This window comes from Lepisosteus oculatus, chromosome 4, assembly GCF_040954835.1.
Source record: "Lepisosteus oculatus isolate fLepOcu1 chromosome 4, fLepOcu1.hap2, whole genome shotgun sequence".
Lineage (NCBI taxonomy): Eukaryota > Metazoa > Chordata > Actinopteri > Semionotiformes > Lepisosteidae > Lepisosteus > Lepisosteus oculatus.
The window spans coordinates 13,590,073-13,617,827 of record NC_090699.1 but is presented as its reverse complement, the minus strand read 5'-3'; the positions used below and the strand labels follow the sequence as shown (position 1 = coordinate 13,617,827).

Sequence of the window (27,755 nt, the reverse complement as noted above, 5' to 3'; positions counted from 1 at the left end):
GTGTGGAGTTTGCATGTTCCCCCAGTTCCCACCCACCTTTCAAAGGCCTGGGCCGGGCTGCATGGGCCCCCAGGGTTGTTGATGTGTGCGGAGATGTTGGAGCCCGTCTGTGCGTTAGAGATCTCATGATAAGACGAAGACGTCGCTCATGCGCTCCTCTCTCTCTCCCGCACTCCAGGCCCACCATCGCTGGAGGAGGAAGAGGAGGAGGAAGAGCGCGAGCCAGCCAGAGGAGAGCAGAGGGAGAGAGGAGGAGGAGGAGGGGAGAGAGACAGGGGCAATGAAAGACAGAGACAGCCTCCTTCTGTCCCGAGCAAGGTGTGTGCAGACAGGTCTCTGTGGGCCTGAGACAGTGTGTGTGTGTGTGTGTGTGTCACTGTGCTCCTGTGTCAGTGTGTGTGTGTGTGTGTGAGTGTGTGTGTGTCAGTGTGTGCTTGTCCCTCTGTCCTGAGCAAGGTGTGTGCAGACAGGTCTCTGTGTGCCTGAGACAGTGTGTGTGTGTGTGTGTGTGTGTGTGTGTGTGTGTGTGTGTGTGAGTGTGTGTGCTTGTCCCTCTGTCCTGAGCAAGGTGTGTGCAGACAGGTCTCTGTGTGCCTGAGACAGTGTGTGTGAGTGTGTGTGTCTGTCACTGTGCTCCTGTGTGTGTGTGAGTGTGTGTGAGTGTGTGTGTGTCAGTGTGTGCTTGTCCCTCTGTCCTGAGCAAGGTGTGTGCAGACAGGTCTCTGTGTGCCTGAGACAGTGTGTGTGTCTGTCACTGTGCTCCTGTGTCAGTGTGTGTGTGTGTCAGTGTGTGCTTGTCCCTCTGTCCCGAGCAAGGTGTGTGCAGACAGGTCTCTGTGTGCCTGAGACAGTGTGTGTGTGTGAGTGTGTGTGAGTGTGTGTGAGTGTGTGTGAGTGTGTGTGAGTGTGTGCTTGTCCCTCTGTCCCGAGCAAGGTGTGTGCAGACAGGTCTCTGTGTGCCTGAGACAGTGTGTGTGAGTGTGTGTGAGTGTGTGTGAGTGTGTGTGAGTGTGTGTGAGTGTGTGCTTGTCCCTCTGTCCCAAGCAAGGTGTGTGCAGACAGGTCTCTGTGTGCCTGAGACAGTGAGCCAGCAAGTGTGTCTAGCAGTGTGTGTGTCAGTGTGTGTCTTGTGGTGTGTGTCAGTGTGCTCCTGTGTCAGTGTGTGTGTTGTAGTGTGTGTCAGTGTGTGTCTTGTGGTCTGTGTGTGTCTTGTGGTCTATGTGTTAGTGTGCTCCTGTGTCAGTGTGTGTGTTGTAGTGTGTGTCAGTGTGTGTCTTGTGGTCTGTGTGTGTCTTGTGGTCTGTGTGTTAGTGTTCACACTCAGCTCAGTTCCTCCAGTGACGTTTCGCTCCTGTTCTCAGCAGCCAGAGAACCAGCAGAACAGCTCCCTCAGGTCTCCAGACCTGCCCCCTCCTGTGACCCCTGACCCTGACCTGCCTTCCTCTGTGACCTCACCGCCAGAGGGAGCCAATGAGAGAAGGGCACCGCCCCCTGTCCCGCCTGCCTCTGTGAAGCCTGTGTTCGGACAGGCTGACACTGCTGTCACTCAAGGTAACTGACACACACAAACAGTTGTGGGGAGAAAATGAAAAAAACAAGTGAGCAAAGGAAAGAAATATTTTATTATTTATAATCAAGTTAGTTGCACTTCCACTGCTGTGCCTGTAAAGTGTGAGGGGGCGCTGCTGTTCACTGACGGTGACTGTGGCTGTTGTGCAGCTGACGAGGTCGTCCGAAACTCTGCTCCAATCAAACCGCAGAGAACCAGGAAAGCCCTGTCCTGTGATACAGGTACTGTCTGTCTGTCTGTCTTTGTGTCTGTCTGCCTTCGTGTCCGCCTGTATGTCTCTGTGTCTCTGTGTCTGCCTGTCTGTCTCTCTGTCTGTTTGTCTTTGTGTCTCTGTGTCTGCCTGTCTGTCTCTGTGTCTGCTTGTCTGTTTGTCGGCCTGTGTGTGTGTTACTGTCTCTGTGTGTCACCCTCTTGGCCTGTCTGTCTTGTTCACTCATGGGGCCCATCCTGTCGGTCTTAATCAGGCAGTGAGAAGGACAGCCCCAGCCCTCAAGAGAGGTCCTCGGAGAAGAAGCCCCCTGTGAAGAAGCCCAGAATCCCCCTGAACGCCCGAGTCAAGTCCCTGGACTGTCCCGAGAGAGGTCTGACTGCCCGAATGTGTGACAGACCTCCTGTCTGTCTGCCTGGCCAACTGTTGGTCTCAGTGCCAATGCTGCTCTTCCCTCTGCTGACTGCCTGTGTGTCTCTCGGCATGTCCATCTTTCTGTCTGACTTCCTGTCTCACTGATGGACGTGCCTGTCTGTCTGTCACATCACCTGTCTGCCTGTCCATCTGCCTGATTGCCCGTCTCACCCCCGGCGTGCCTGTCTGTCTGTCTGACTGCCCGTCTCACCCCCGGCGTGCCTGTCTGTCTGTCTGACTGCCCGTCTCACCCCCGGCGTGCCTGTCTGTCTGACTTCCCGTCCCTCCGCCGGCGTCCCTATCTGTCTGTCTGACTGCCCGTCTCACCACCGGCATGCCTGTCTGTCTGACTGCCCGTCTCACCCCCGGCGTGCCTGTCTGTCTGTCTGCCCGTCTCACCCCCGGCGTGCCTGTCTGTCTGACTGCCTGTCTCACCCCCGGCGTGCCTGTCTGTCTGTCTGACCGCCCGCCTTCTGTTCCTTCTCTCGGTGGTCTCTAGGCGATGGGAACGCAGTGCCCGGCAACAGCGAGACGTCGTGACAACAGCAGTGGGAAACCATGGGAAACCAAGAATGGGGTCGCCATGACAACGGTTGTCTCAGAAACGTTCTTGGTGACTGTTTGCAGCTCTGGAACCTTTCCATGTGCCTCCTCCAGGGGCAGTGTGTGTGTGTGTGTGTAATCCTGAGGAGAGCAGCGTCAGCCTACACGTTGTACAGAACATACAAACTGCTGAGGTTCAAGGCGGCTGTGTGGATAAACCCCAACAGGGCCCCGCAGGGTGGAGGCGAGGGGGTCGGTTACCTGTCGGCCCAGGGAGACAGACGCACAGACACCAGCTGCTGAACCATCCTGCCATTCCACCAGACAACACCAGAGGGCAGTGTGGTGTTACAAGTACACATAATCATCACAGCCATTCAGAGCCTGGAATTATTATTATTATTATTACTATTATTATTATTATTATTATTATTACTATTATTATGACTATTATTATGACTATTATTATTATTACAACTGCTGCTGTAAAGTGCTGGACGGCTGAGATTTGCTTGGGCCGCGTACCTCTGACGAGCGATGTAAATATTGAGACGTATCGCTGAGCTCCGCGCTGACCTGTCCTGACTGCGCCCTTGTGATTATTGAGACTCACGCTGTCGCACATGGCTTTACTGTGTCACTGACCCACAGCAGCCTCGCTGGCTGTCCGTTGACATCCGGTTCACCCCCCTGTCCTCCTCGTCTTTCTTTCTCGATGCAAGTGTAATATATTTTGTAAGAGATGAATAAATGCGCAGTTATTCCCCATGAGAAGGTTGTCCCTCATTCGGGCCGCTGCTGGGTTGGTCGTACAGACAGAGTGGCGTTCAGACACCCGCAGGCCGACGACACGGGTCATAGATGAGAAGAGCCGCTCGGGGCTGCTAGGTGCTAATTGATTAAGCAGCTTGTTCCACACTCCTGCCACCCTCTGTATAAAGTAGAGCCTCCTAGAGGATCTCATCCTGCCGTTTCTTGTGAAAAACCAGGGTATTGGCATCAACAACATGCCTGGGCAGCTTGTTCCACACCCCCACCACCCTCTGTGTAAAGAATTAAAGAATATATTTAAACTGTAACACCAACAGACACACTGAGGAGATCCCAGATGGACAGAGACACACTGACAGAGACACTGAGGAGATCCCAGATGGACAGAGACACACACACATGAGATCCCAGATGGACAGAGACACACTGACAGACACACACAGGAGATCCCAGATGGACAGAGACACACTGACAGAGACACTGAGGAGATCCCAGATGGACAGAGACACACACATGAGATCCCAGATGGACAGAGACACACTGACAGACACACACAGGAGATCCCAGATGGACAGAGACTCACTGACAGAGACACCGAGGAGATCCCAGATGGACAGAGACACACACAGGAGATCCCAGATGGACAGAGACACCGTGATCAAGGTATGGAGTTTTTAACACCCAGGGGTTCATGTTTCGAGCTCCTCCTCTCACTCGCTGAGAGGATCTACATCACAGTCCAGCTGCCATCTGCTGACAGACTGGGGCACCTGGGAGAAGGAAGGGCTAAAAGCATAAGCATGTATATATTACCTATTGTGTCAGCTCATTGACTAAAGCATAATTAATTCCAGTCACGTCTGTTCTATTAGGATTGTAATTAAACACTTAAATTTAGCTAATCTAAAATATGCCATTACCACAAATTTCCACCAGGGGGCGGAAATTACCTCAAATGTTTTCGTTCCTGTTTCTGTTTTCTCTTTCCAATCCACTCTCTTCTGTGTTGTAAAGTCTGGGGAACTTGTGAGTATGTCAGTGTACTGTCACTCAGTGTGTCAATTATCTCACTGTGTCAGTGTACTGTCACTCAGTGTGTCAATTCACTCACTGTGTCAGTGTACTGTCACTCAGTGTGTCAATTCACTCACTGTGTCAGTGTACTGTCACTCAGTGTGTCAGTGTACTCACTGTGTCAGTGTACTGTCGCTCAGTGTGTCAGTGTACTCACTGTGTCAGTGTACTGTCGCTCAGTGTGTCAGTGTACTCACTGTGTCAGTGTACTGTCACTCAGTGTGTCAGTGTACTCACTGTGTCAGTGTACTGTCGCTCAGTGTGTCAATTCACTCACTGTGTCAGTGTACTGTCGCTCACTGTGTCAGTGTACTCACTGTGTCAGTGTACTGTCCCTCAGTGTGTCAGTGTACTCACTGTGTTAGTGTACTGTCGCTCAGTGTGTCAGTGTACTCACTGTGTCAGTGTACTGTCACTCAGTGTGTCAGTGTACTCACTGTGTCAGTGTACTGTCACTCAGTGTGTCAGTGTACCCACTGTGTCAGTGTACTGTCACTCAGTGTGTCAGTGTACTCACTGTGTCAGTGTACTGTCACTCACTGTGTCAGTTCATGCACTGTTTCAGTGTACTGTCACTCAGTGTGTCAGTGTACTGTCATTCAGTGAGTCAGTGAACTCACTGTGTCAGTGTACTGTTACTCAGTGTGTCAGTGTACTCACTGTGTCAGTGTACTGTCACTCAGTGTGTCAATTCACTCACTGTGTCAGTGTACTGTCGCTCAGTGTGTCAGTGTACTCACTGTGTCAGTGTACTGTCGCTCAGTGTGTCAATTCACTCACTGTGTCAGTGTACTGTCGCTCACTGTGTCAGTGTACTCACTGTGTCAGTGTACTGTCACTCAGTGTGTCAGTGTACTCACTGTGTCAGTGTACTGTCGCTCAGTGTGTCAGTGTACTCACTGTGTCAGTGTACTGTCACTCAGTGTGTCAGTGTACTCACTGTGTCAGTGTACTGTCACTCAGTGTGTCAGTGTACTCACTGTGTCAGTGTACTGTCACTCACTGTGTCAGTGTACTGTCACTCACTGTGTCAGTTCATGCACTGTTTCAGTGTACTGTCACTCAGTGTGTCAGTGTACTGTCATTCAGTGAGTCAGTGAACTCACTGTGTCAGTGTACTCACTGTGTCAGTGTACTGTCACTCAGTGTGTCAATTCACTCACTGTGTCAGTGTACTCACTGTGTCAGTGTACTGTCGCTCAGTGTGTCAGTGTACTCACTGTGTCAGTGTACTGTCGCTCAGTGTGTCAGTGTACTCACTGTGTCAGTGTACTGTCGCTCAGTGTGTCAGTGTACTCACTGTGTCAGTGTACTGTCACTCAGTGTGTCAGTGTACTCACTGTGTCTGTGTACTGTCACTCAGTGTGTCAGTGTACTGTCACTCAGTGTGTCAATTCACTCACTGTGTCAGTGTACTGTCGCTCAGTGTGTCAGTGTACTCTGTGTCAGTGTACTGTCACTCACTGTGTCAGTGTACTCACTGTGTCAGTGTACTGTCACTCAGTGTGTCAATTCACTCACTGTGTCAGTGTACTGTCGCTCAGTGTGTCAGTGTACTCACTGTGTCAGTGTACTGTCGCTCAGTGTGTCAGTGTACTCACTGTGTCAGTGTACTGTCGCTCAGTGTGTCAATTCACTCACTGTCAGTGTACTGTCGCTCACTGTGTCAGTGTACTCACTGTGTCAGTGTACTGTCACTCAGTGTGTCAGTGTACTCACTGTGTCAGTGTACTGTCGCTCAGTGTGTCAGTGTACTCACTGTGTCAGTGTACTGTCACTCAGTGTGTCAGTGTACTCACTGTGTCAGTGTACTGTCACTCACTGTGTCAGTGTACTGTCACTCAGTGTGTCAGTGTACTCACTGTGTCAGTGTACTGTCACTCACTGTGTCAGTTCATGCACTGTTTCAGTGTACTGTCACTCAGTGTGTCAGTGTACTGTCACTCAGTGTGTCAGTGAACTCACTGTGTCAGTGTACTGTTACTCAGTGTGTCAGTGTACTCAGTGTGTCAGTGTACTGTCACTCAATGTGTCAGTGTACTCAGTGTGTCAGTGTACTGTCACTTAGTGTGTCAGTTCAATTACTGTGTCACACAGTGTGTAAGTTCAGTTACTGTGACTGTATGTTTCAATTCAGTCAGTGTGTCAGTTCAATTACTGTGTCACACAGCGTGTCAGTTCAGTTAGTGTGTCAGTTCAGTTACTCTGTCAGTGTCTGTCCATGTATCCTCTGTGTGTCAGTGCAGTCAGTGTGTCAGTCAGTGTCTGTCCATGTATCCTGTGTGTGTCAGTGCAGTCAGTGTGTCAGTGTCTGTCCATGCATCCTCTGTGTGTCAGTCAGTGTCTGTCCATGTATCCTCTGTGTCAGTGTCAGTCTGTCCATGTATCCTCTGTGTGTCAGTCAGTGTCTGTCCATGTATCCTCTGTGTGTCAGTGTCTGTCCATGTATCCTCTGTGTGTCAGTCAGTGTCTGTCCATGTATCCTCTGTGTGTCAGTGTCAGTGTCTGTCCATGTATCCTCTGTGTGTCAGTCAGTGTCTGTCCACGTATCCTCTGTGTGTCAGTGTCAGTGTCTGTCCATGTATCCTCTGTGTGTCAGTGTCAGTGTCTGTCCATGTATCCTCTGTGTGTCAGTGTCAGTGTTTGTCCATGTATCCTCTGTGTGTCAGTCAGTGTCTGTCCATGTATCCTCTGTGTGTCAGTGTGTCAGTGTCTGTCCATGTATCCTCTGTGTGTCAGTGTCAGTGTCTGTCCATGTATCCTCTGTGTGTCAGTCAGTGTCTGTCCATGTATCCTCTGTGTGTCAGTGTGTCAGTGTCTGTCCATGTATCCTCTGTGTGTCAGTCAGTGTCTGTCCATGTATCCTCTGTGTGTCAGTGTCAGTGTCTGTCCATGTATCCTGTGTGTGTCAGTGTGTCAGTGTCTGTCCATGTATCCTGTGTGTGTCAGTGTGTCAGTGTTTGTCCATGTATCCTCTGTGTGTCAGTCAGTGTCTGTCCATGTATCCTGTGTGTGTCAGTGTGTCAGTGTCTGTCCATGTATCCTCTGTGTGTCAGTGTGTCAGTGTCTGTCCATGTATCCTCTGTGTGTCAGTGTCAGTGTCTGTCCATGTATCCTCTGTGTGTCAGTGTCAGTGTCTGTCCATGTATCCTCTGTGTGTCAGTCAGTGTCTGTCCATGTATCCTCTGTGTGTCAGTGTGTCAGTGTCTGTCCATGTATCCTCTGTGTGTCAGTCAGTGTCTGTCCATGTATCCTCTGTGTGTCAGTGTCAGTGTCTGTCCATGTATCCTCTGTGTGTCAGTGTCAGTGTCTGTCCATGTATCCTGTGTGTGTCAGTGTCAGTGTCTGTCCATGTATCCTCTGTGTGTCAGTGTCAGTGTCTGTCCATGTATCCTCTGTGTGTCAGTGTCAGTGTCTGTCCATGTATCCTCTGTGTGTCAGTGTCAGTGTCTGTCCATGTATCCTGTGTGTGTCAGTGTGTCAGTGTCTGTCCATGTATCCTCTGTGTGTCAGTCAGTGTCTGTCCATGTATCCTCTGTGTGTCAGTGTGTCAGTGTCTGTCCATGTATCCTCTGTGTGTCAGTCAGTGTCTGTCCATGTATCCTCTGTGTGTCAGTGTCAGTGTCTGTCCATGTATCCTCTGTGTGTCAGTGTCAGTGTCTGTCCATGTATCCTCTGTGTGTCAGTCAGTGTCTGTCCATGTATCCTCTGTGTGTCAGTGATGCAGAGTGGCAGGAGGACTGCCTCTCCTCCAGAGGGGACACTCTGGAGCCCCAGGGGGTCAGCTGTTCTGACAGGGAGAGGAGACGAGCTGTAAACCTGCGTCTTGGCGTTCGAAGAGTTAAACTCAGAGTCCCGCAGGTAACCATGGAAATGGAACTTTATCCTTGGCGATGCTGGGAATGAAGAGAAAGTGAGAGAGATTGAGGGGATAGAGAGAGAGTTAATACCATACAGAAGGGGTGTGTGTGTGTGTGTGTGTATGTGTGTGTGTGTGTGTGTGTGTGTGTGTGTGTGTGTGTGTGTGTGTGTGTGTGTGTGTGTGTGTGCTCTCTGCAATTTTAAGAACCAGACTGTCAGTAAATCACTTTAATCCCTTCAAACACTAACTCCCTGTCTCCAGTCAGTGTGTCTGTATGAACCCTCTCTCTCAGTGCAGTGTTAATGAACTGGAGTGTCCAGTCAGTGTGTCTGTATGAACCCCTCTCTCTCAGTGCAGTGTTAATGTACTGGAGTGTCCAGTCAGTCAGTGTGTCTGTATGAACCCCTCTCTCTCAGTGCAGTGTTAATGTACTGGAGTGTCCAGTCAGTCAGTGTGTCTGTATGAACCCCTCTCTCTCAGTGCAGTGTTAATGTACTGGAGTGTCCAGTCAGTCAGTGTGTCTGTATGAACCCCTGTCTCTCAGTGCAGTGTTAATGTACTGGAGTGTCCAGTTAGTCATTATTGTACTTTGCTCTGAGGGACTGAGAGTCAGACCCACTCATATTTGCGAGCACACACAGTTGCTTACAGTTCACCACAGATTAACCCACTCTAAGGGGCACAGAGAGGGGGGCAGTTTTAACATTTAGCCCCTGTGTCCAATGATGTAATATCTGTGACTGTATAACTGCTGATCTGAGAGGGACAGAGAGGAAGGGGCAGAGGATGGGAGAGATGAGAGAGGCAGAGAGGTGAGAGATTAGAGATAGAGGTGAGAGATTAGAGAGATAGGTGAGAGATTAGAGAGAGAGGTGAGATTAGAGAGAGGTGTGAGATTAAAGAGAGAGAGGTGAGAGAGAGGTGAGAGATTAGATAGAGAGGTGTGAGATTAGAGAGAGAGGTGAGAGATTAGAGAGAGAGAGGTGTGAGATTAGAGAGAGAGAGGTGTGAGATTAGAGAGAGAGAGGTGAGAGAGGAGAAAGAGAGGTGAGAGATTAGAGATAGAGGAGAGAGAGAGAGGTGAGAGATTAGAGAGAGAGGAGAGAGAGAGGTGTGAGATTAGAGAGAGAGGTGAGAGATTAGAGAGAGAGGAGAGAGGTGAGAGATTAGAGAGAGAGGTGAGAGAGGAGAGAGATTAGAGAGAGAGGTGTGAGATTAGAGAGAGAGGTGAGAGAGGTGAGAGATTAGAGAGAGAGAGGTGTGAGATTAGAGAGAGAGAGGTGAGAGATTAGAGAGAGAGGAGAGAGGTGAGAGATTAGAGAGAGAGAAGAGAGGTGAGAGATTAGAGAGAGAGGTGGGAGATTAGAGAGAGAGGTGAGAGATTAAAGAGAGAGAGGAGAGAGGTGAGAGATTAGAGAGAGGTGAGAGAGAGAGGAGAGAGAGAGGTGAGAGATTAGAGAGAGAGGAGAGAGAGGTGAGAGATTAGAGATAGAGGTGTGAGATTAGAGAGAGAGAGGTGAGAGATTAGAGATAGAGGTGTGAGATTAGAGAGAGAGGTGAGAGATTAGAGAGAGAGAGGTGAGAGATTAGAGAGAGAGGTGAGAGATTAGAGAGAGAGGTGAGAGATTAGAGAGAGAGAGGAGAGATTAGAGAGAGAGAGGTGAGAGATTAGAGAGAGAGGTGAGAGATTAGAGAGAGAGAGGTGAGAGATTAGAGAGAGAGGTGAGAGATTAGAGATAGAGGTGAGAGAGGAGAGAGAGAGGTGTGAGATTAGAGAGAGAGAGGTGAGAGATTAGAGAGAGAGGTGAGAGATTAGAGATAGAGGTGAGAGAGGAGAGAGAGAGGTGTGAGATTAGAGAGAGAGAGGTGTGAGATTAGAGAGAGAGGTGAGAGATTAGAGAGAGAGAGGTGTGAGATTAGAGAGAGAGAGGTGAGATTAGAGAGAGAGGTGAGAGATTAGAGATAGAGGTGTGAGATTAGAGAGAGAGGTGAGAGATTAGAGAGAGAGAGGTGAGAGATTAGAGAGAGAGGTGAGAGATTAGAGAGAGAGAGGAGAGATTAGAGAGAGAGAGGTGAGAGATTAGAGAGAGAGGTGAGAGATTAGAGAGAGAGAGGTGAGAGATTAGAGAGAGAGGTGAGAGATTAGAGATAGAGGTGAGAGAGGAGAGAGAGAGGTGTGAGATTAGAGAGAGAGAGGTGAGAGATTAGAGAGAGAGGTGAGAGATTAGAGATAGAGGTGAGAGAGGAGAGAGAGAGGTGTGAGATTAGAGAGAGAGAGGTGTGAGATTAGAGAGAGAGGTGAGAGATTAGAGAGAGAGAGGTGTGAGATTAGAGAGAGAGGTGAGAGATTAGAGATAGAGGTGAGAGAGGAGAGAGAGAGGAGAGAGATTAGAGAGAGAGAGGTGTGAGATTAGAGAGAGAGGTGTGAGATTAGAGATAGAGGAGAGAGAGAGAGGAGAGAGAGGTGAGAGATTAGAGAGAGAGAGGTGAGAGATAGAGAGAGAGAGGTGAGAGATTAGAGAGAGAGGTGTGAGATTAGAGAGAGAGGTGAGATAGAGAGAGAGAGGAGAGAGAGAGGTGAGAGATTAGAGAGAGAGAGGAGAGAGAGGTGAGAGATTAGAGAGAGAGAGGTGAGAGATTAGAGAGAGAGGAGAGCATGAAGAGAGAGAGGAAAGAGGGAGGAGAGGAGGGGAGGATTAAGTGAGCGAGAGGAGGGGGAGAGAGAGAAGCAGGAGAGAGGGAGGAGTAGATCTGTTCCTCTCAGTACAGTCTTCCCCAGTCCTTGAGCGACTGCGGCGTGGAGGAGAGATATCGCTTCGGTCTTCGCTCTTCACTCTTCGCTCTTCTTCATCCTTCCTCCTCCTCTGGACCTGGGCTCTTCACCGTCGGGACTGGACCTCTGCTCCTCTGGTGCGTCTCTCTGTCTCCTCACTCCTCTCTCCAGCTCTAGACACCCCCTTCTCCTGCATCTCCTTCTCTCTCCCATCCTCCGATCACACCGTCTCTCCATCTCTCTGCTCTCAACATTCGCCTTTCGCTACTTCAGTCTTCCTAGACGGATTGTCTTTTCTCCTCACACTCATCCTGTTGTTAATTCTGTCATTTCTCTGTCTCTGCTGTGTTAACCCCTCTCTCTCAGTGCAGTGTTAGTGTACTGGAGTGTCCAGTCAGTCAGTGTGTCTGTATGAACCCCTCTCTCTCAGTGCAGTGTTAATGTACTGGAGTGTCCAGTCAGTGTGTCTGTATGAACCCCTCTCTCTCAGTGCAGTGTTAATGTACTGGAGTGTCCAGTCAGTCAGTGTGTCTGTATGAACCCCTCTCTCTCAGTGCAGTGTTAATGTACTGGAGTGTCCAGTCAGTCAGTGTGTCTGTATGAACCCCTCTCTCTCAGTGCAGTGTTAATGTACTGGAGTGTCCAGTCAGTCAGTGTGTCTGTATGAACCCCTCTCTCTCAGTGCAGTGTTAATGTACTGGAGTGTCCAGTCAGTGTGTCTGTATGAACCCCTCTCTCTCAGTGCAGTGTTAATGTACTGGAGTGTCCAGTCAGTCAGTGTGTCTGTATGAACCCCTCTCTCTCAGTGCAGTGTTAATGTACTGGAGTGTCCAGTCAGTCAGTGTGTCTGTATGAACCCCTCTCTCTCAGTGCAGTGTTAATGTACTGGAGTGTCCAGTCAGTGTGTCTGTATGAACCCCTCTCTCTCAGTGCAGTGTTAATGTACTGGAGTGTCCAGTCAGTCAGTGTGTCTGTATGAACCCCTCTCTCTCAGTGCAGTGTTAATGTACTGGAGTGTCCAGTCAGTCAGTGTGTCTGTATGAACCCCTCTCTCTCAGTGCAGTGTTAATGTACTGGAGTGTCCAGTCAGTGTGTCTGTATGAACCCCTCTCTCTCAGTGCAGTGTTAATGTACTGGAGTGTCCAGTCAGTCAGTGTGTCTGTATGAACCCCTCTCTCTCAGTGCAGTGTTAATGTACTGGAGTGTCCAGGCAGTGTGTCTGTATGAACCCCTCTCTCTCAGTGCAGTGTTAATGTACTGGAGTGTCCAGTCAGTCAGTGTGTCTGTATGAACCCCTCTCTCTCAGTGCAGTGTTAATGTACTGGAGTGTCCAGTCAGTGTGTCTGTATGAACCCCTCTCTCTCAGTGCAGTGTTAATGTACTGGAGTGTCCAGTCAGTCAGTGTGTCTGTATGAACCCCTCTCTCTCAGTGCAGTGTTAATGTACTGGAGTGTCCAGTCAGTCAGTGTGTCTGTATGAACCCCTCTCTCTCAGTGCAGTGTTAATGTACTGGAGTGTCCAGTCAGTGTGTCTGTATGAACCCCTCTCTCTCAGTGCAGTGTTAATGTACTGGAGTGTCCAGTCAGTCAGTGTGTCTGTATGAACCCCTCTCTCTCAGTGCAGTGTTAATGTACTGGAGTGTCCAGTCAGTCAGTGTGTCTGTATGAACCCCTCTCTCTCAGTGCAGTGTTAATGTACTGGAGTGTCCAGTCAGTCAGTGTGTCTGTATGAACCCCTCTCTCTCAGTGCAGTGTTAATGTACTGGAGTGTCCAGTCAGTCAGTGTTTCTGTATGAACCCCTCTCTCTCAGTGCAGTGTTAATGTACTGGAGTGTCCAGTCAGTGTGTCTGTATGAACCCCTCTCTCTCAGTGCAGTGTTAATGTACTGGAGTGTCCAGTCAGTGTGTCTGTATGAACCCCTCTCTCTCAGTGCAGTGTTAATGTACTGGAGTGTCCAGTCAGTCAGTGTGTCTGTATGAACCCCTCTCTCTCAGTGCAGTGTTAATGTACTGGAGTGTCCAGTCAGTCAGTGTGTCTGTATGAACCCCTCTCTCTCAGTGCAGTGTTAATGTACTGGAGTGTCCATTCAGTCAGTGTGTCTGTATGAACCCCTCTCTCTCAGTGCAGTGTTAATGTACTGGAGTGTCCAGTCAGTCAGTGTGTCTGTATGAACCCCTTTCTCTCAGTGCAGTGTTAATGTACTGGAGTGTCCAGTCAGTCAGTGTGTCTGTATGAACCCCTCTCTCCCAGTGCAGTGTTAATGTACTGGAGTGTCCAGTCAGTCAGTGTGTCTGTATGAACCCCTTTCTCTCAGTGCAGTGTTAATGTACTGGAGTGTCCAGTCAGTGTGTCTGTATGAACCCCTCTCTCTCAGTGCAGTGTTAATGTACTGGAGTGTCCAGTCAGTCAGTGTGTCTGTATGAACCCCTCTCTCTCAGTGCAGTGTTAATGTACTGGAGTGTCCAGTCAGTCAGTGTGTCTGTATGAACCCCTCTCTCTCAGTGCAGTGTTAATGTACTGGAGTGTCCAGTCAGTGTGTCTGTATGAACCCCTCTCTCTCAGTGCAGTGTTAATGTACTGGAGTGTCCAGTCAGTGTGTCTGTATGAACCCCTCTCTCTCAGTGCAGTGTTAATGTACTGGAGTGTCCAGTCAGTCAGGGTGTCTGTATGAACCCCTCTCTCTCAGTGCAGTGTTAATGTACTGGAGTGTCCAGTCAGTCAGTGTGTCTGTATGAACCCCTCTCTCTCAGTGCAGTGTTAATGTACTGGAGTGTCCAGTCAGTCAGTGTGTCTGTATGAACCCCTCTCTCTCAGTGCAGTGTTAATGTACTGGAGTGTCCAGTCAGTCAGGGTGTCTGTATGAACCCCTCTCTCTCAGTGCAGTGTTAATGTACTGGAGTGTCCAGTCAGTCAGTGTGTCTGTATGAACCCCTCTCTCTCAGTGCAGTGTTAATGTACTGGAGTGTCCAGTCAGTCAGTGTGTCTGTATGAACCCCTCTCTCTCAGTGCAGTGTTAATGTACTGGAGTGTCCAGTCAGTGTGTCTGTATGAACCCCTCTCTCTCAGTGCAGTGTTAATGTACTGGAGTGTCCAGTCAGTGTGTCTGTATGAACCCCTCTCTCTCAGTGCAGTGTTAATGTACTGGAGTGTCCAGTCAGTCAGTGTGTCTGTATGAACCCCTCTCTCTCAGTGCAGTGTTAATGTACTGGAGTGTCCAGTCAGTCAGTGTGTCTGTATGAACCCCTCTCTCTCAGTGCAGTGTTAATGTACTGGAGTGTCCAGTCAGTCAGTGTGTCTGTATGAACCCCTCTCTCTCAGTGCAGTGTTAATGTACTGGAGTGTCCAGTCAGTGTGTCTGTATGAACCCCTCTCTCTCAGTGCAGTGTTAATGTACTGGAGTGTCCAGTCAGTCAGTGTGTCTGTATGAACCCCTCTCTCTCAGTGCAGTGTTAATGTACTGGAGTGTCCAGTCAGTCAGTGTGTCTGTATGAACCCCTCTCTCTCAGTGCAGTGTTAATGTACTGGAGTGTCCAGTCAGTCAGTGTGTCTGTATGAACCCCTCTCTCTCAGTGCAGTGTTAATGTACTGGAGTGTCCAGTCAGTGTGTCTGTATGAACCCCTCTCTCTCAGTGCAGTGTTAATGTACTGGAGTGTCCAGTCAGTCAGTGTGTCTGTATGAACCCCTCTCTCTCAGTGCAGTGTTAATGTACTGGAGTGTCCAGTCAGTCAGTGTGTCTGTATGAACCCCTCTCTCTCAGTGCAGTGTTAATGTACTGGAGTGTCCAGTCAGTCAGTGTGTCTGTATGAACCCCTCTCTCTCAGTGCAGTGTTAATGTACTGGAGTGTCCAGTCAGTCAGTGTGTCTGTATGAACCCCTCTCTCTCAGTGCAGTGTTAATGTACTGGAGTGTCCAGTCAGTGTGTCTGTATGAACCCCTCTCTCTCAGTGCAGTGTTAATGTACTGGAGTGTCCAGTCAGTCAGTGTGTCTGTATGAACCCCTCTCTCTCAGTGCAGTGTTAATGTACTGGAGTGTCCAGTCAGTCAGTGTGTCTGTATGAACCCCTCTCTCTCAGTGCAGTGTTAATGTACTGGAGTGTCCAGTCAGTCAGTGTGTCTGTATGAACCCCTCTCTCTCAGTGCAGTGTTAATGTACTGGAGTGTCCAGTCAGTGTGTCTGTATGAACCCCTCTCTCTCAGTGCAGTGTTAATGTACAGGAGTGTCCAGAGCTTATTGTCCCCAGCGATGGGTGCAGTATGTGGAATATTTTATCCTCATTAGAAACGAGATGCTCTGAGTCTCACTTGCTGTCTGCTTCTGGGATGTTGAGCTGGTGCCCATTGTTGATGTGAGGCTCTGTGTCAGGTTGACAGGTTGAGCTCTGCTGCGATTGGTTGGCCGTAGCAGGTAAGAAGCATGACTGACGGCAAGGACGGCCAATCACTGGACCTGGGCTTGTCGAGGGTGGAGCTTCGGGTGTCCTGCCAGTTCCTATTGGCCCGAGAGACGCTGGCGAAGCCTAACCCCTGCGTCATTGTGAAGGTGCAGAGCGACGGAGGCTGGGTAGAGGTGAGCCGCACCCTCTCAACCAAACTTGTGTCCCCCTCTCCTGCTCTGTGCGCTGTGAGAGAAGCCCCCCAACTCTCTCTCTCTGTCTCTCTGTGTGTGTGTGCGCCCCCAGGCCGGCCGGACGGAGGTGGTGCGCTCCAGCGTGTCCCCCCAGTTCTCTAGCGCCCTCTGCCTGCAGTACCTGTTCCAGGAGGTGCAGCCGCTGGAGCTGCAGGTGTTCGACGCCCAGGGGGACGTGGGCGCGGAGCCCCAGGTCCGCGAGGACGACCACCTGGGCACGGCGCAGTGCACGCTGGGACAGGTACCGCCAGCCCGCCGCCGCCGGGCCCGGAGCCCCCCGCCCACGCCCTGACCCCCCTCTCTCTCCGCCTCTGTCCCAGGTGGTGTCTCAGAAGAGAGTCACCAGGCCCCTGCTCCTGAGGAACGGCAAGCCGGCGGGGAGGGCCCTCATGACGGTACGGGGGGGGGGGCTTCCTGAGCACAATCTCCTGTACAGCGGTAGGGGGCGGTAGTAGAGATCTCCCCCTGCTGGCAGACCGTGTGCACTGCGGTCAGGGGCTCAGGGATTGTGGAGAGATCTCCCCCTGCTGGCAGACCGTGTGCACTGCGGTCAGGGGCTCAGGGATTGTGGAGAGATCTCCCCCTGCTGGCAGACCGTGTGCACTGCGGTCAGGGGCTCAGGGATTGTGGAGAGATCTCCCCCTGCTGGCAGACCGTGTGCACTGCGGTCAGGGGCTCAGGGATTGTGGATTGTGGAGAGATCTGCCCCTGCTGGCAGACTGTGTGCACTGCGGTCAGGGGCTCAGGGGATTGTGGATTGTGGAGAGATCTCCCCCTGCTGGCAGACTGTGTGCACTGTGGTCAGGGGATTGTGGATTGTGGATTGTGGAGAGATCTCCCCCTGCTGGCAGACTGTGTGCACTGCGGTCAGGGGCTCAGGGATTGTGGATTGTGGAGAGATCTGCCCCTGCTGGCAGACTGTGTGCACTGCGGTCAGGGGATTGTGGATTGTGGAGAGATCTCCCCCTGCTGGCAGACCGTGTGCACTGCGGTCAGGGGCTCAGGGATTGTGGATTGTGGAGAGATCTGCCCCTGCTGGCAGACTGTGTGCACTGCGGTCAGGGGATTGTGGATTGTGGAGAGATCTCCCCCTGCTGGCAGACCGTGTGCACTGCGGTCAGGGGATTGTGGATTGTGGAGAGATCTCCCCCTGCTGGCAGACCGTGTGCACTGCGGTCAGGGGATTGTGGATTGTGGAGAGATCTCCCCCTGCTGGCAGACCGTGTGCACTGCGGTCAGGGGATTGTGGATTGTGTAGAGATCTCCCCCTGCTGGCAGACTGTGTGCACTGCGGTCAGGTGCTCAGGGATTGTGGAGAGATCTCCCCCTGCTGGCAGACTGTGTGCACTGCGGTCAGGGGCTCAGGGATTGTGGAGAGATCTCCCCCTGCTGGCAGACTGTGTGCACTGCGGTCAGGTGCTCAGGGATTGTGGAGAGATCTCCCCCTGCTGGCAGACTGTGTGCACTGCGGTCAGGTGCTCAGGGATTGTGGAGAGATCTCCCCCTGCTGGCAGACTGTGTGCACTGCGGTCAGGGGTTGTGGATTGTGGAGAGATCTCCCCCTGCTGGCAGACCTGTGCACTGCGGTCAGGGGATTGTGGATTGTGGAGAGATCTCCCCCTGCTGGCAGACTGTGTGCACTGCGGTCAGGGGCTCAGGGATTGTGGATTGTGGAGAGATCTCCCCCTGCTGGCAGACTGTGTGCACTGCGGTCAGGGGCTCAGGGATTGTGGATTGTGGAGAGATCTCCCCCTGCTGGCAGACTGTGTGCACTGCGGTCAGGGGCTCAGGGATTGTGGATTGTGGAGAGATCTCCCCCTGCTGGCAGACCGTGTGCACTGCGGTCAGGGGATTGTGGATTGTGGAGAGATCTCCCCCTGCTGGCAGACCGTGTGCACTGCGGCCAGGGGATTGTGGATTGTGTAGAGATCTCCCCCTGCTGGCAGACTGTGTGCACTGCGGTCAGGTGCTCATGGATTGTGGAGAGATCTCCCCCTGCTGGCAGACTGTGTGCACTGCGGTCAGGGGCTCAGGGATTGTGGAGAGATCTCCCCCTGCTGGCAGACTGTGTGCACTGCGGTCAGGTGCTCAGGGATTGTGGAGAGATCTCCCCCTGCTGGCAGACTGTGTGCACTGCGGTCAGGTGCTCAGGGATTGTGGAGAGATCTCCCCCTGCTGGCAGACTGTGTGCACTGCGGTCAGGGGTTGTGGATTGTGGAGAGATCTCCCCCTGCTGGCAGACCTGTGCACTGCGGTCAGGGGATTGTGGATTGTGGAGAGATCTCCCCCTGCTGGCAGACCGTGTGCACTGCGGTCAGGGGATTGTGGATTGTGTAGAGATCTCCCCCTGCTGGCAGACTGTGTGCACTGCGGTCAGGTGCTCATGGATTGTGGAGAGATCTCCCCCTGCTGGCAGACTGTGTGCACTGCGGTCAGGGGCTCAGGGATTGTGGAGAGATCTCCCCCTGCTGGCAGACTGTGTGCACTGCGGTCAGGTGCTCAGGGATTGTGGAGAGATCTCCCCCTGCTGGCAGACTGTGTGCACTGCGGTCAGGTGCTCAGGGATTGTGGAGAGATCTCCCCCTGCTGGCAGACTGTGTGCACTGCGGTCAGGGGTTGTGGATTGTGGAGAGATCTCCCCCTGCTGGCAGACCTGTGCACTGCGGTCAGGGGATTGTGGATTGTGGAGAGATCTCCCCCTGCTGGCAGACTGTGTGCACTGCGGTCAGGGGCTCAGGGATTGTGGATTGTGGAGAGATCTCCCCCTGCTGGCAGACTGTGTGCACTGCGGTCAGGGGCTCAGGGATTGTGGATTGTGGAGAGATCTCCCCCTGCTGGCAGACTGTGTGCACTGCGGTCAGGGGCTCAGGGGATTGTGGATTGTGGAGAGATCTCCCCCTGCTGGCAGACTGTGTGCACTGCGGTCAGGGGCTCAGGGATTGTGGATTGTGGAGAGATCTGCCCCTGCTGGCAGACTGTGTGCACTGCGGTCAGGGGATTGTGGATTGTGGAGAGATCTCCCCCTGCTGGCAGACCGTGTGCACTGCGGTCAGGGGATTGTGGATTGTGGAGAGATCTCCCCCTGCTGGCAGACCGTGTGCACTGCGGTCAGGGGATTGTGGATTGTGGAGAGATCTCCCCCTGCTGGCAGACCGTGTGCACTGCGGTCAGGGGATTGTGGATTGTGTAGAGATCTCCCCCTGCTGGCAGACTGTGTGCACTGCGGTCAGGTGCTCAGGGATTGTGGAGAGATCTCCCCCTGCTGGCAGACTGTGTGCACTGCGGTCAGGGGCTCAGGGATTGTGGAGAGATCTCCCCCTGCTGGCAGACTGTGTGCACTGCGGTCAGGTGCTCAGGGATTGTGGAGAGATCTCCCCCTGCTGGCAGACTGTGTGCACTGCGGTCAGGTGCTCAGGGATTGTGGAGAGATCTCCCCCTGCTGGCAGACTGTGTGCACTGCGGTCAGGGGCTCAGGGATTGTGGAGAGATCTCCCCCTGCTGGCAGACTGTGTGCACTGCGGTCAGGGGCTCGGGGATTGTGGATTGTGGAGAGATCTGCCCCTGCTGGCAGACCGCGTGCCGTGTTCAGATTGAAACAGGTTCTGTTGTCTGTCTGTCAGGTCACAGCTGAAGAGGTTTCCGGCACCAATGAGTTTGTGGAGCTGCAGTTCAGAGCCCTGAAACTGGACAACAAGGTGAGACAGAGAGACGGGTACAGAGAGAGGGGAAGGGAATGAGAGAGACAGGGAGGCATGGAGAGGGAGAGACAGGGGAAGAGACGTGGGGGGGAGAGACAGGGAGAGAGTAACTACACACCCACAGCTACTGAAACCAGGGACTGAACACAGCTGTGATACAGCGCTCAGTAACTACACACCCCCAGCTACTGAAACCAGGAACTGAACACAGCTCTGATACAGAGCTCAGTAACTACACACCCACAGCTACTGAAACCAGGAACTGAACACAGCTCTGATACAGAGCTCAGTAACTACGCACCCACAGCTACTGAAACTAGGGACTGAACACAGCTGTGATACAGCGCTCAGTAACTTCACACCCACAGCTACTGAAACTAGGGACTGAACACAGCTGTGATACAGCGCTCAGTAACTTCACACCCACAGCTACTGAAACTAGGGACTGAACACAGCTGTGATACAGCGCTCAGTAACTTCACACCCACAGCTAATGAAACTAGTGGCTGAGCACAGCTGTGATACAGCGCTCAGTAACTTCACACCCACAGCTACTGAAACTAGGGACTGAACACAGCTCTGATACAGCGCTCAGTAACTACACACCCACAGCTACTGAAACTAGGGACTGAACACAGCTGTGATACAGCGCTCAGTAACTTCACACCCACAGCTAATGAAACTAGTGGCTGAGCACAGCTGGCACAATTAAGAAACAGATCTTATCTATAAAAGTGTGGACTCCCTCCCCCACGCAGGCACTTAAGAGCTGAAAACAGTTCAGCAGAAAAATCCAATTCTGCTCAGTTCAGTTACCGGCGGTAATGAGCCGCAGCCCCTCGCCAGCGGCCCTGAGAGTCCCGGAGCCAGATGGCGCCGCCGCTGACTCATCGGCCCTGTTAGCGCTCCAGTGGAGCCGCCGATGGCGACGGGGATGATGATGATGAGGGAGTGCTCCCTCCTGCGGTCCGCTGTCTCCCTCCCTCCCTCTTCATCCGCCCTCCCCCTCCACAGGACCTCTTCAGCAAGTCCGATCCCTTCCTGGAGATCTACAAGCTGCACAGCGACCAGACCGAGCAGCTGGTGAAGCGCACAGAGGTGAGACAGCTCCAGGACAGGGGTGAGACAGGCGCACAGAGGTGAGACAGCTCCAGGACAGGGGTGAGACAGGCGCACAGAGGTGAGACAGGCGCACAGAGGTGAGACAGCTCAAGGACTGAGATAAGACAGGCACACAGAGGCGAGACAGCTCAAGGATGGAGGTGAGACAGGCACACAGAGGTGAGACAGCTCAAGGACAGAGGTGAGACAGGCGCACAGAGGTGAGACAGTTCAAGGACAGAGGTGACCGAGGTGCACAGAGGTGACACAGGTGCACAGAGGTGAGACAGCCCCAGGACAGAGGTGAGACAGGCGCACAGAGGTGAGACAGCTCCAGGACAGGGGTGAGACAGGCGCACAGAGGTGAGACAGCTCCAGGACAGGGGTGAGACAGGCGCACAGAGGTGAGACAGCTCCAGGACAGAGGTGAGACAGGCGCACAGAGGTGAGACAGCTCCAGGACAGAGGTGAGACAGGCGCACAGAGGTGAGACAGCTCAAGGATGGAGGTGAGACAGGCACACAGAGGTGAGACAGCTCAAGGACAGAGGTGAGACAGGGGAACAGAGATGAGACAGTTCAAGGACAGAGGTGACCGAGGTGCACAGAGGTGAGACAGGTGCACAGAGGTGAGACAGCTCCAGGACAGAGGTGACAGGCACACAGAGGTGAGAAAGGGGCACAGAGCTGAAACAGATTAAGGACAGAAGTGAGACAGGTGCACATAGGTGATACAGCTCAAGGACAGAGGTGAGACAGGTGCACAAAGGTGAGACAGCTCGAGGACAGAAATGAGACAGGGGCACAGAGGTGATACAGGTGCACAGAGGTGAGACAGCTCAAGGACAGAGGTGAGGCAGCTCAAGGACAGAGATGAGACAGGCGCACAGAGGTGAGACAGCTCAAGGACAGAGGTGAGACAGGCACACAGAAATTAGACAGCTCAAGCACAGAGGTGAGACAGCTCAAATACAGAGGTCACAGGTTCACAGAGGTGAGACAGCTCAAGCACAAAGGTGAGACAGCTCAAGGACAGAGGTCACAGGTGCACAGAGGTGAGACAGCTCAAGCACAAAGGTGAGACAGCTCAAGGACAGAGGTCACAGGTGCACAGAGGTGAGACAGCTTGACAGAGGTGAGACAGCTTAAGCACAGAGGTGAGACAGCTCAAGGACAGAGGTCACAGGTGCACAGAGATGAGACAGCTCAAGGACAGGTGAGACAGCTCAAGCACAGGGGTCGTGAGTCTCTCTCACTGTGTGGTGTTGGTTGCAGGTGGTGAAGAATGACCTCAGCCCACAGTGGGAGCCCTTCACTGTGTCCCTACACTCCCTCTGCAGTGGCGACCCCCAGAGGAGGCTGAGGGTACTGCGTCACAGAGAGACAGGAGGGGGCGTGGGGAGGGATCCAGAGATTCAGATCCCTTCCTGGAGATCCAGAGGGAGAGAGTGGGAGTGGGAGTGGGAGGGGAGAGAGAGGAGAGGGAAAGGAGTGTGGAAGAAGAGTGGGAGTGCGGAGAGTGAGTGGGAGAGTGAGTGGGAGAGTGAGTGGGAGAGAGAGTGGGAGTGGGAGAGGGGAGAGAGTGGGAGTGGGAGTGGGGCAGACAGAGCAGACACTGAGGTTGGTGTGTGTGTGTGGACTGTTCCTCTCTCCTCCCAGCTGGCAGTGTTTGATTTTGACTCCAGCGGGAGACATGACTTCATCGGAGAGGCGTTCACAGCCCTCGCGGACCTGCAGGGCGGCGGCAGAGAGGGAGAGGTGAGTCTCTCGGTGCCTCTGGCTCAGACCTAGACCTCATTTCACACTGTCTCACTGCAAAACCCCTCTGCACGTCTGGGTCTATGACTGTCTGTCTCACACCTAGACCTCGTTTCACACTGTCTCACTGCAAAACCCCTCTGCACGTCTGGGTCTGTGACTGTCTGTCTCACACCTAGACCTCGTTTCACACTGTCTCACTGCAAAACCCCTCTGCACGTCTGGGTCTGTGACTCTGTCTGTCTCACACCTAGACCTCGTTTCACACTGTCTCACTGCAAAACCCCTCTGCACGTCTGGGTCTGTGACTCTGTCTGTCTCACACCTAGACCTCGTTTCACACTGTCTCACTGCAAAACCCCTCTGCACGTCTGGGTCTGTGACTGTCTGTCTCACACCTAGACCTCGTTTCACACCGTCTCACTGCAAAACCCCTCTGCACGTCTGGGTCTGTGACTCTGTCTGTCTCACACCTAGACCTCGTTTCACACCGTCTCACTGCAAAACCCCTCTGCACGTCTGGGCCTTTGACTGTCTGTCTCACACCTAGACCTCGTTTCACACCGTCTCACTGCAAAACCCCTCTGCACGTCTGGGTCTGTGACTCTGTCTGTCTCACACCTAGACCTCGTTTCACACTGTCTCACTGCAAAACCCCTCTGCACGTCTGGGTCTGTGACTCTGTCTGTCTCACACCTAGACCTCGTTTCACACTGTCTCACTGCAAAACCCCTCTGCACGTCTGGGTCTGTGACTCTGTCTGTCTCACACCTAGACCTCGTTTCACACCGTCTCACTGCAAAACCCCTCTGCACGTCTGGGTCTGTGACTGTCTGTCTCACACCTAGACCTCGTTTCACACCGTCTCACTGCAAAACCCCTCTGCACGTCTGGGTCTGTGACTGTCTGTCTCACACCTAGACCTCGTTTCACACCGTCTCACTGCAAAACCCCTCTGCACGTCTGGGTCTGTGACTCTGTCTGTCTCACACCTAGACCTCGTTTCACACTGTCTCACTGCAAAACCCCTCTGCACGTCTGGGTCTGTGACTCTGTCTCACACCTAGACCTCGTTTCACACTGTCTCACTGCAAAACCCCTCTGCACGTCTGGGTCTGTGACTCTGTCTGTCTCACACCTAGACCTCGTTTCACACTGTCTCACTGCAAAACCCCTCTGCACGTCTGGGTTTGTGACTCTGTCTGTCTCACACCTAGACCTCGTTTCACACTGTCTCACTGCAAAACCCCTCTGCACGTCTGGGTCTGTGACTCTGTCTGTCTCACACCTAGACCTCGTTTCACACTGTCTCACTGCAAAACCCCTCTGCACGTCTGGGTCTTGGACTCTGTCTCACACCTAGACCTCGTTTCACACTGTCTCACTGCAAAACCCCTCTGCACGTCTGTGACTCTGTCTCAGTGTCTCTCTCTGTCTGTGACTCTGCCTGTCCCAGTCTCTCTCTGTCCCTCCACACTCAAGCCTGTCTCTCCACAGGTGACCCTTGACTGTATTAATCCCAAATACAAAGCCAAGAGAAGAAACTACAAGAACTCAGGTCGAATCGTGGTGACAAAGTGCCGGGTGAGTGTGTGTGTGTCTACTGTCTCTCTCCTGGACTACATCACGAGTGTGTGTGTGTGTCTACTGTCTCTCCTGGACTACGTCATGAGTATGTGTGTGTCTACTGTCTCTCCTGGACTACATCATGAGTGTGTGTGTGTCTACTGTCTCTCCTGGACTACATCATGAGTGTGTGTGTGTCTACTCTCTCTCCTGGACTACATCACGAGTGTGTGTGTGTCTACTGTCTCTCCTGGACTACATCATGAGTGTGTGTGTGTCTACTGTCTCTCCTGGACTACATCATGAGTGTGTGTGTGTCTACTCTCTCTCCTGGACTACATCACGAGTGTGTGTGTCTACCTGTGTGTGTTTCAGACTGAGAAGGTCTACTCCTTCCTGGACTACATCATGAGTGTGTGTGTGTCTACCTGTGTATGTTTCAGACTGAGAAGGTCTACTCTCTCTCCTGGACTACATCATGAGTGTGTGTGTGTCTACCTGTGTGTGTTTCAGACTGAGAAGGTCTACTCTCTCTCCTGGACTACATCATGAGTGTGTGTGTGTCTACTGTCAATTCAATTCAGTTCAAGGTGCTTTATTAGCATGACCGATGGGTACAATCAGTGTTGCCAAAGCAAATAAAAATAATAAAATTAACATAGAACAAAACAAAAAATAGAAGTAAAATAAAATCTACAGACATGTTACAGACATTTACAACAAAGACATATTATATAATATCGACATATACTGTAGGCGGCTGGAGCATTATTGGGAGACAGACTCACTGTTCCTCAGGCTGTGACAGGAGATCACATACTGGGCTGCCAGATCAACTGAGTTCCCTCCTCCCTCTCCCAGTAGGATTGGGACCTGTTGTGGTTTTGGCAGGTGTGGGAACTCTGGGATTAGATTTCTGAATTTCGGGAAGAATGTTTCTCTAATCCCAGAGTATCTGTCACAGTGCAGTAGGAAGTGCACCTCTGTCTCTATTTCTCCCTGCTGGCAGTGGGAGCACAGCCTGTCCTCTCTGGGCAGCCAGGTCTGCCTGTGTCGCCCAGTTTCTATGGCCAGGTTGTGGTCACTGAGCCTGTACTTCGTCAGGGTCTGTTTCTGTTTGTTATTTTTTATTTTGGTCAAATATTCAGCTAGTGTGTATTGTCTGTTTAAGGTTCTGTAGCATTCCAGTTTATGTTGTGTTTGTGTGTGTGTGTCCCAGTGTGTGAGATATTGCTGTTTGATCTGTGCTGTGATGTGGTTGAGTCTGGGTTGTGGTGCTCTAGCAGTGCTGTCCTGAGGCTGGTTAGTGTTGGTGTGGCTCAGGTCGGTGAGCCTCAGGACCAGCTGGCTCAGGGGGCTCTGTTTTGGGCTCAGCTCTTGGCTCAGCAGGGCTTTGTGGTGGTAGGAATTTTGGTTGCTGTTTTTTAGGTGTAGCCAATACTTTAATATTCTTTTCTGTATGTTTATCAATAGTGGGTACTGGCCTAATTCGGCCCTGCACCCGTTGTTAGGAGTTTTTCTCTGCACACGGAGGATGATTCTACAGATCTCCATGTGCAGAGTTTCTGTGGGGTGTTTGTCCCATTGGGTGTAATCCTGGTCTGTGAGGGGACCCCAAACTTCACTGCCGTATAGGGCAATGGGTTGGATTACACTTTCAAATATTTGGAGCCAAATTCTTGTTGGTGGGTTGATGTTGAAGAGCCTCCTTCTTATTGCGTAGAAAGCCCTGAGTGCCTTCTCCCTCAGTGCCTTCACTGCCAGGTCAAAACTCCCGGAAGAGCTGATGGTGAGACCGAGATATGTGTAGCTGGATGTGTGCTCCAATGTGTTGTTGTTCAGTGTGAATTTGTACCTGTTTCCCTGAGGTCTGGCTTTCTTCTGGAAAACCATAACTCTGGTCTTGTCCAGATTGACTGTCAGTGCCCAGGTCTGACAGTACTGCTCCAGCAGTGCCAGGTTCTGCTGCAGCCCCTGTTCTGTGGGCGACAGCAGGACCAGGTCATCTGCGTAGAGCAGGAACTTGATTTCTGTGTCGTGTAGTGTAAGACCAGGAGCTGCAGACTGCTCCAACATTCCTGCTAATTCATTGATATAGATATTGAACAGTGTTGGGCTCAGGCTGCAGCCCTGTCTCACCCCGCGGCCTTGGGTGAAGAATTTAGTCCTTTTGTTTCCAATTTTCACTGCACATTTGCTCTCTGAATACATTGATTTAATGATGTCGTACACTTTGCCCCCTATGCCACTTTGGAGTAGTTTATAAAACAATCTCTCATGCCAAATCGAGTCAAATGCTTTTTTGAAATCGACAAAGCAGGCAAAAATTTTTCCTTTGTGTTTTTGGTGGACGTGTTTGTCTATCAGTGTGTGTAGGGTGTAAATGTGATCAGATGTGCGGTGATCTGGCAAGAAGCCAATCTGACTTTTACTCAGGACATTGTGTTCGGTAAGGAAGGCCAGTATTCGTGTATTTAGGATACTGCAGAATACCTTCCCCAGGTTACTGTTCACACAGATGCCCCGGTAGTTGTTGGGATCGAGTTTATCTCCACTCTTATAGATGGGCGTGATCAGTCCTTGGTTCCAGGCCTCGGGGAAACATCCGGCTGTCATGATGAGATTGAGGAGTTTGAGCAGGGCTTGTTGCAACTTTGGGCTGCTGTGTCTCAGCATCTCATTTATGACTCCATCATGGCCACAGGCTTTGCGTGGTCTGAGGGCCTGGAGTTTGTCCAGTAGCTCCTGCTCAGTGATTGGGGAGTCTAAGGGGTTTTGGTTGTCTTTGATAGCCAATTCCAAAATTTTGAGTTTTTCATAAATGGTGTTTTGGTCTGATTGATTTGTATTTGGGAGCTTTTCATAGAGATTTTCAAAGTATGTTTGCCAGATTGTTCCATTTTGGATGGCCAATTCTTCTGGTTTTGATTTGTTTAAGTTGTTCCACTTCTCCCAGAAACAATTCTGATTTAGTGACTCCTCAATTTCTGCAAGTTGTTTGTCTATGTATGTGTTTCTTTTCTTTTTCAGCGTGTGTTTGTACTGTCTCTCTCCTGGACTACATCATGAGTGTGTGTGTGTGTCTACTGTCTCTCTCCTAGACTACATTATGAGTGTGTGTGTGTCTACTCTCTCTCTCCTGGACTACATCATGAGTGTGTGTGTGTCTACTCTCTCTCTCCTGGACTACATCATGAGTGTGTGTGTGTCTACTCTCTCTCCTGGACTACATCATGAGTGTGTGTGTGTCTACTGTCTCTCCTGGACTACATCACGAGTGTGTGTGTGTCCACCTGTGTGTGTTTCAGACTGAGAAGGTCTACTGTCTCTCCTGGACTACATCATGAGTGTGTGTGTGTCTACTGTCTCTCCTGGACTACATCATGAGTGTGTGTGTGTGTCTACTGTCTCTCTCCTGGACTACATTATGAGTGTGTGTGTGTCTACTGTCTCTCCTGGACTACATCATGAGTGTGTGTGTGTCTACTGTCTCTCCTGGACTACATCATGAGTGTGTGTGTGTCTACTCTCTCTCTCCTGGACTACATCATGAGTGTGTGTGTGTCTACTGTCTCTCCTGGACTACATCATGAGTGTGTGTGTGTCTACTCTCTCTCCTGGACTACATCACGAGTGTGTGTGTGTCTACTGTCTCTCCTGGACTACATCATGAGTGTGTGTGTGTCTACTGTCTCTCCTGGACTACATCATGAGTGTGTGTGTGTCTACTCTCTCTCCTGGACTACATCACGAGTGTGTGTGTGTCTACTGTCTCTCCTGGACTACATCA

At 51.7% G+C, this 27,755-nt stretch overlaps 2 protein-coding genes across 6 annotated transcripts in view; both read left to right on the top strand.

Annotated features, from left to right (window-relative positions):
- The window catches only part of carmil3 (capping protein regulator and myosin 1 linker 3), a 46,649-nt gene extending 43,140 nt beyond the window's left edge, over window positions 1-3,509 (top strand). For 3 of the 4 annotated variants that reach the window (XM_069188811.1, XM_069188812.1, XM_069188809.1), the window contains 5 exons: window positions 179-318; window positions 1,362-1,551; window positions 1,720-1,791; window positions 2,035-2,151; window positions 2,692-3,509. In XM_069188811.1, the coding sequence (XP_069044912.1) occupies window positions 179-318; window positions 1,362-1,551; window positions 1,720-1,791; window positions 2,035-2,151; window positions 2,692-2,732 (560 nt within the window). In that variant the 3' untranslated portion in view covers window positions 2,733-3,509. The remainder of the gene's footprint in view (window positions 1-178; window positions 319-1,361; window positions 1,552-1,719; window positions 1,792-2,034; window positions 2,152-2,691) is intronic. The other variant, XM_069188810.1, reaches the window with a different exon arrangement.
- A 7,519-nt stretch (window positions 3,510-11,028) lies between these two features.
- LOC107076147 (copine-6-like) overlaps window positions 11,029-27,755 on the top strand; it is a 29,024-nt gene continuing 12,297 nt past the window's right edge. The window contains exons 1-9 of one of the 2 annotated variants that reach the window (XM_069188814.1): window positions 11,034-11,352; window positions 15,580-15,783; window positions 15,896-16,084; window positions 16,164-16,238; window positions 19,464-19,538; window positions 20,556-20,639; window positions 21,917-22,006; window positions 22,301-22,399; window positions 23,897-23,983. In XM_069188814.1, coding sequence (XP_069044915.1) covers window positions 15,631-15,783; window positions 15,896-16,084; window positions 16,164-16,238; window positions 19,464-19,538; window positions 20,556-20,639; window positions 21,917-22,006; window positions 22,301-22,399; window positions 23,897-23,983 — 852 coding nt within the window. In that variant the 5' untranslated portion in view covers window positions 11,034-11,352; window positions 15,580-15,630. Of the gene's footprint in view, window positions 11,353-15,579; window positions 15,784-15,895; window positions 16,085-16,163; window positions 16,239-19,463; window positions 19,539-20,555; window positions 20,640-21,916; window positions 22,400-23,896; window positions 23,984-27,755 lie in introns of both variants that reach the window. The other variant, XM_069188813.1, reaches the window with a different exon arrangement.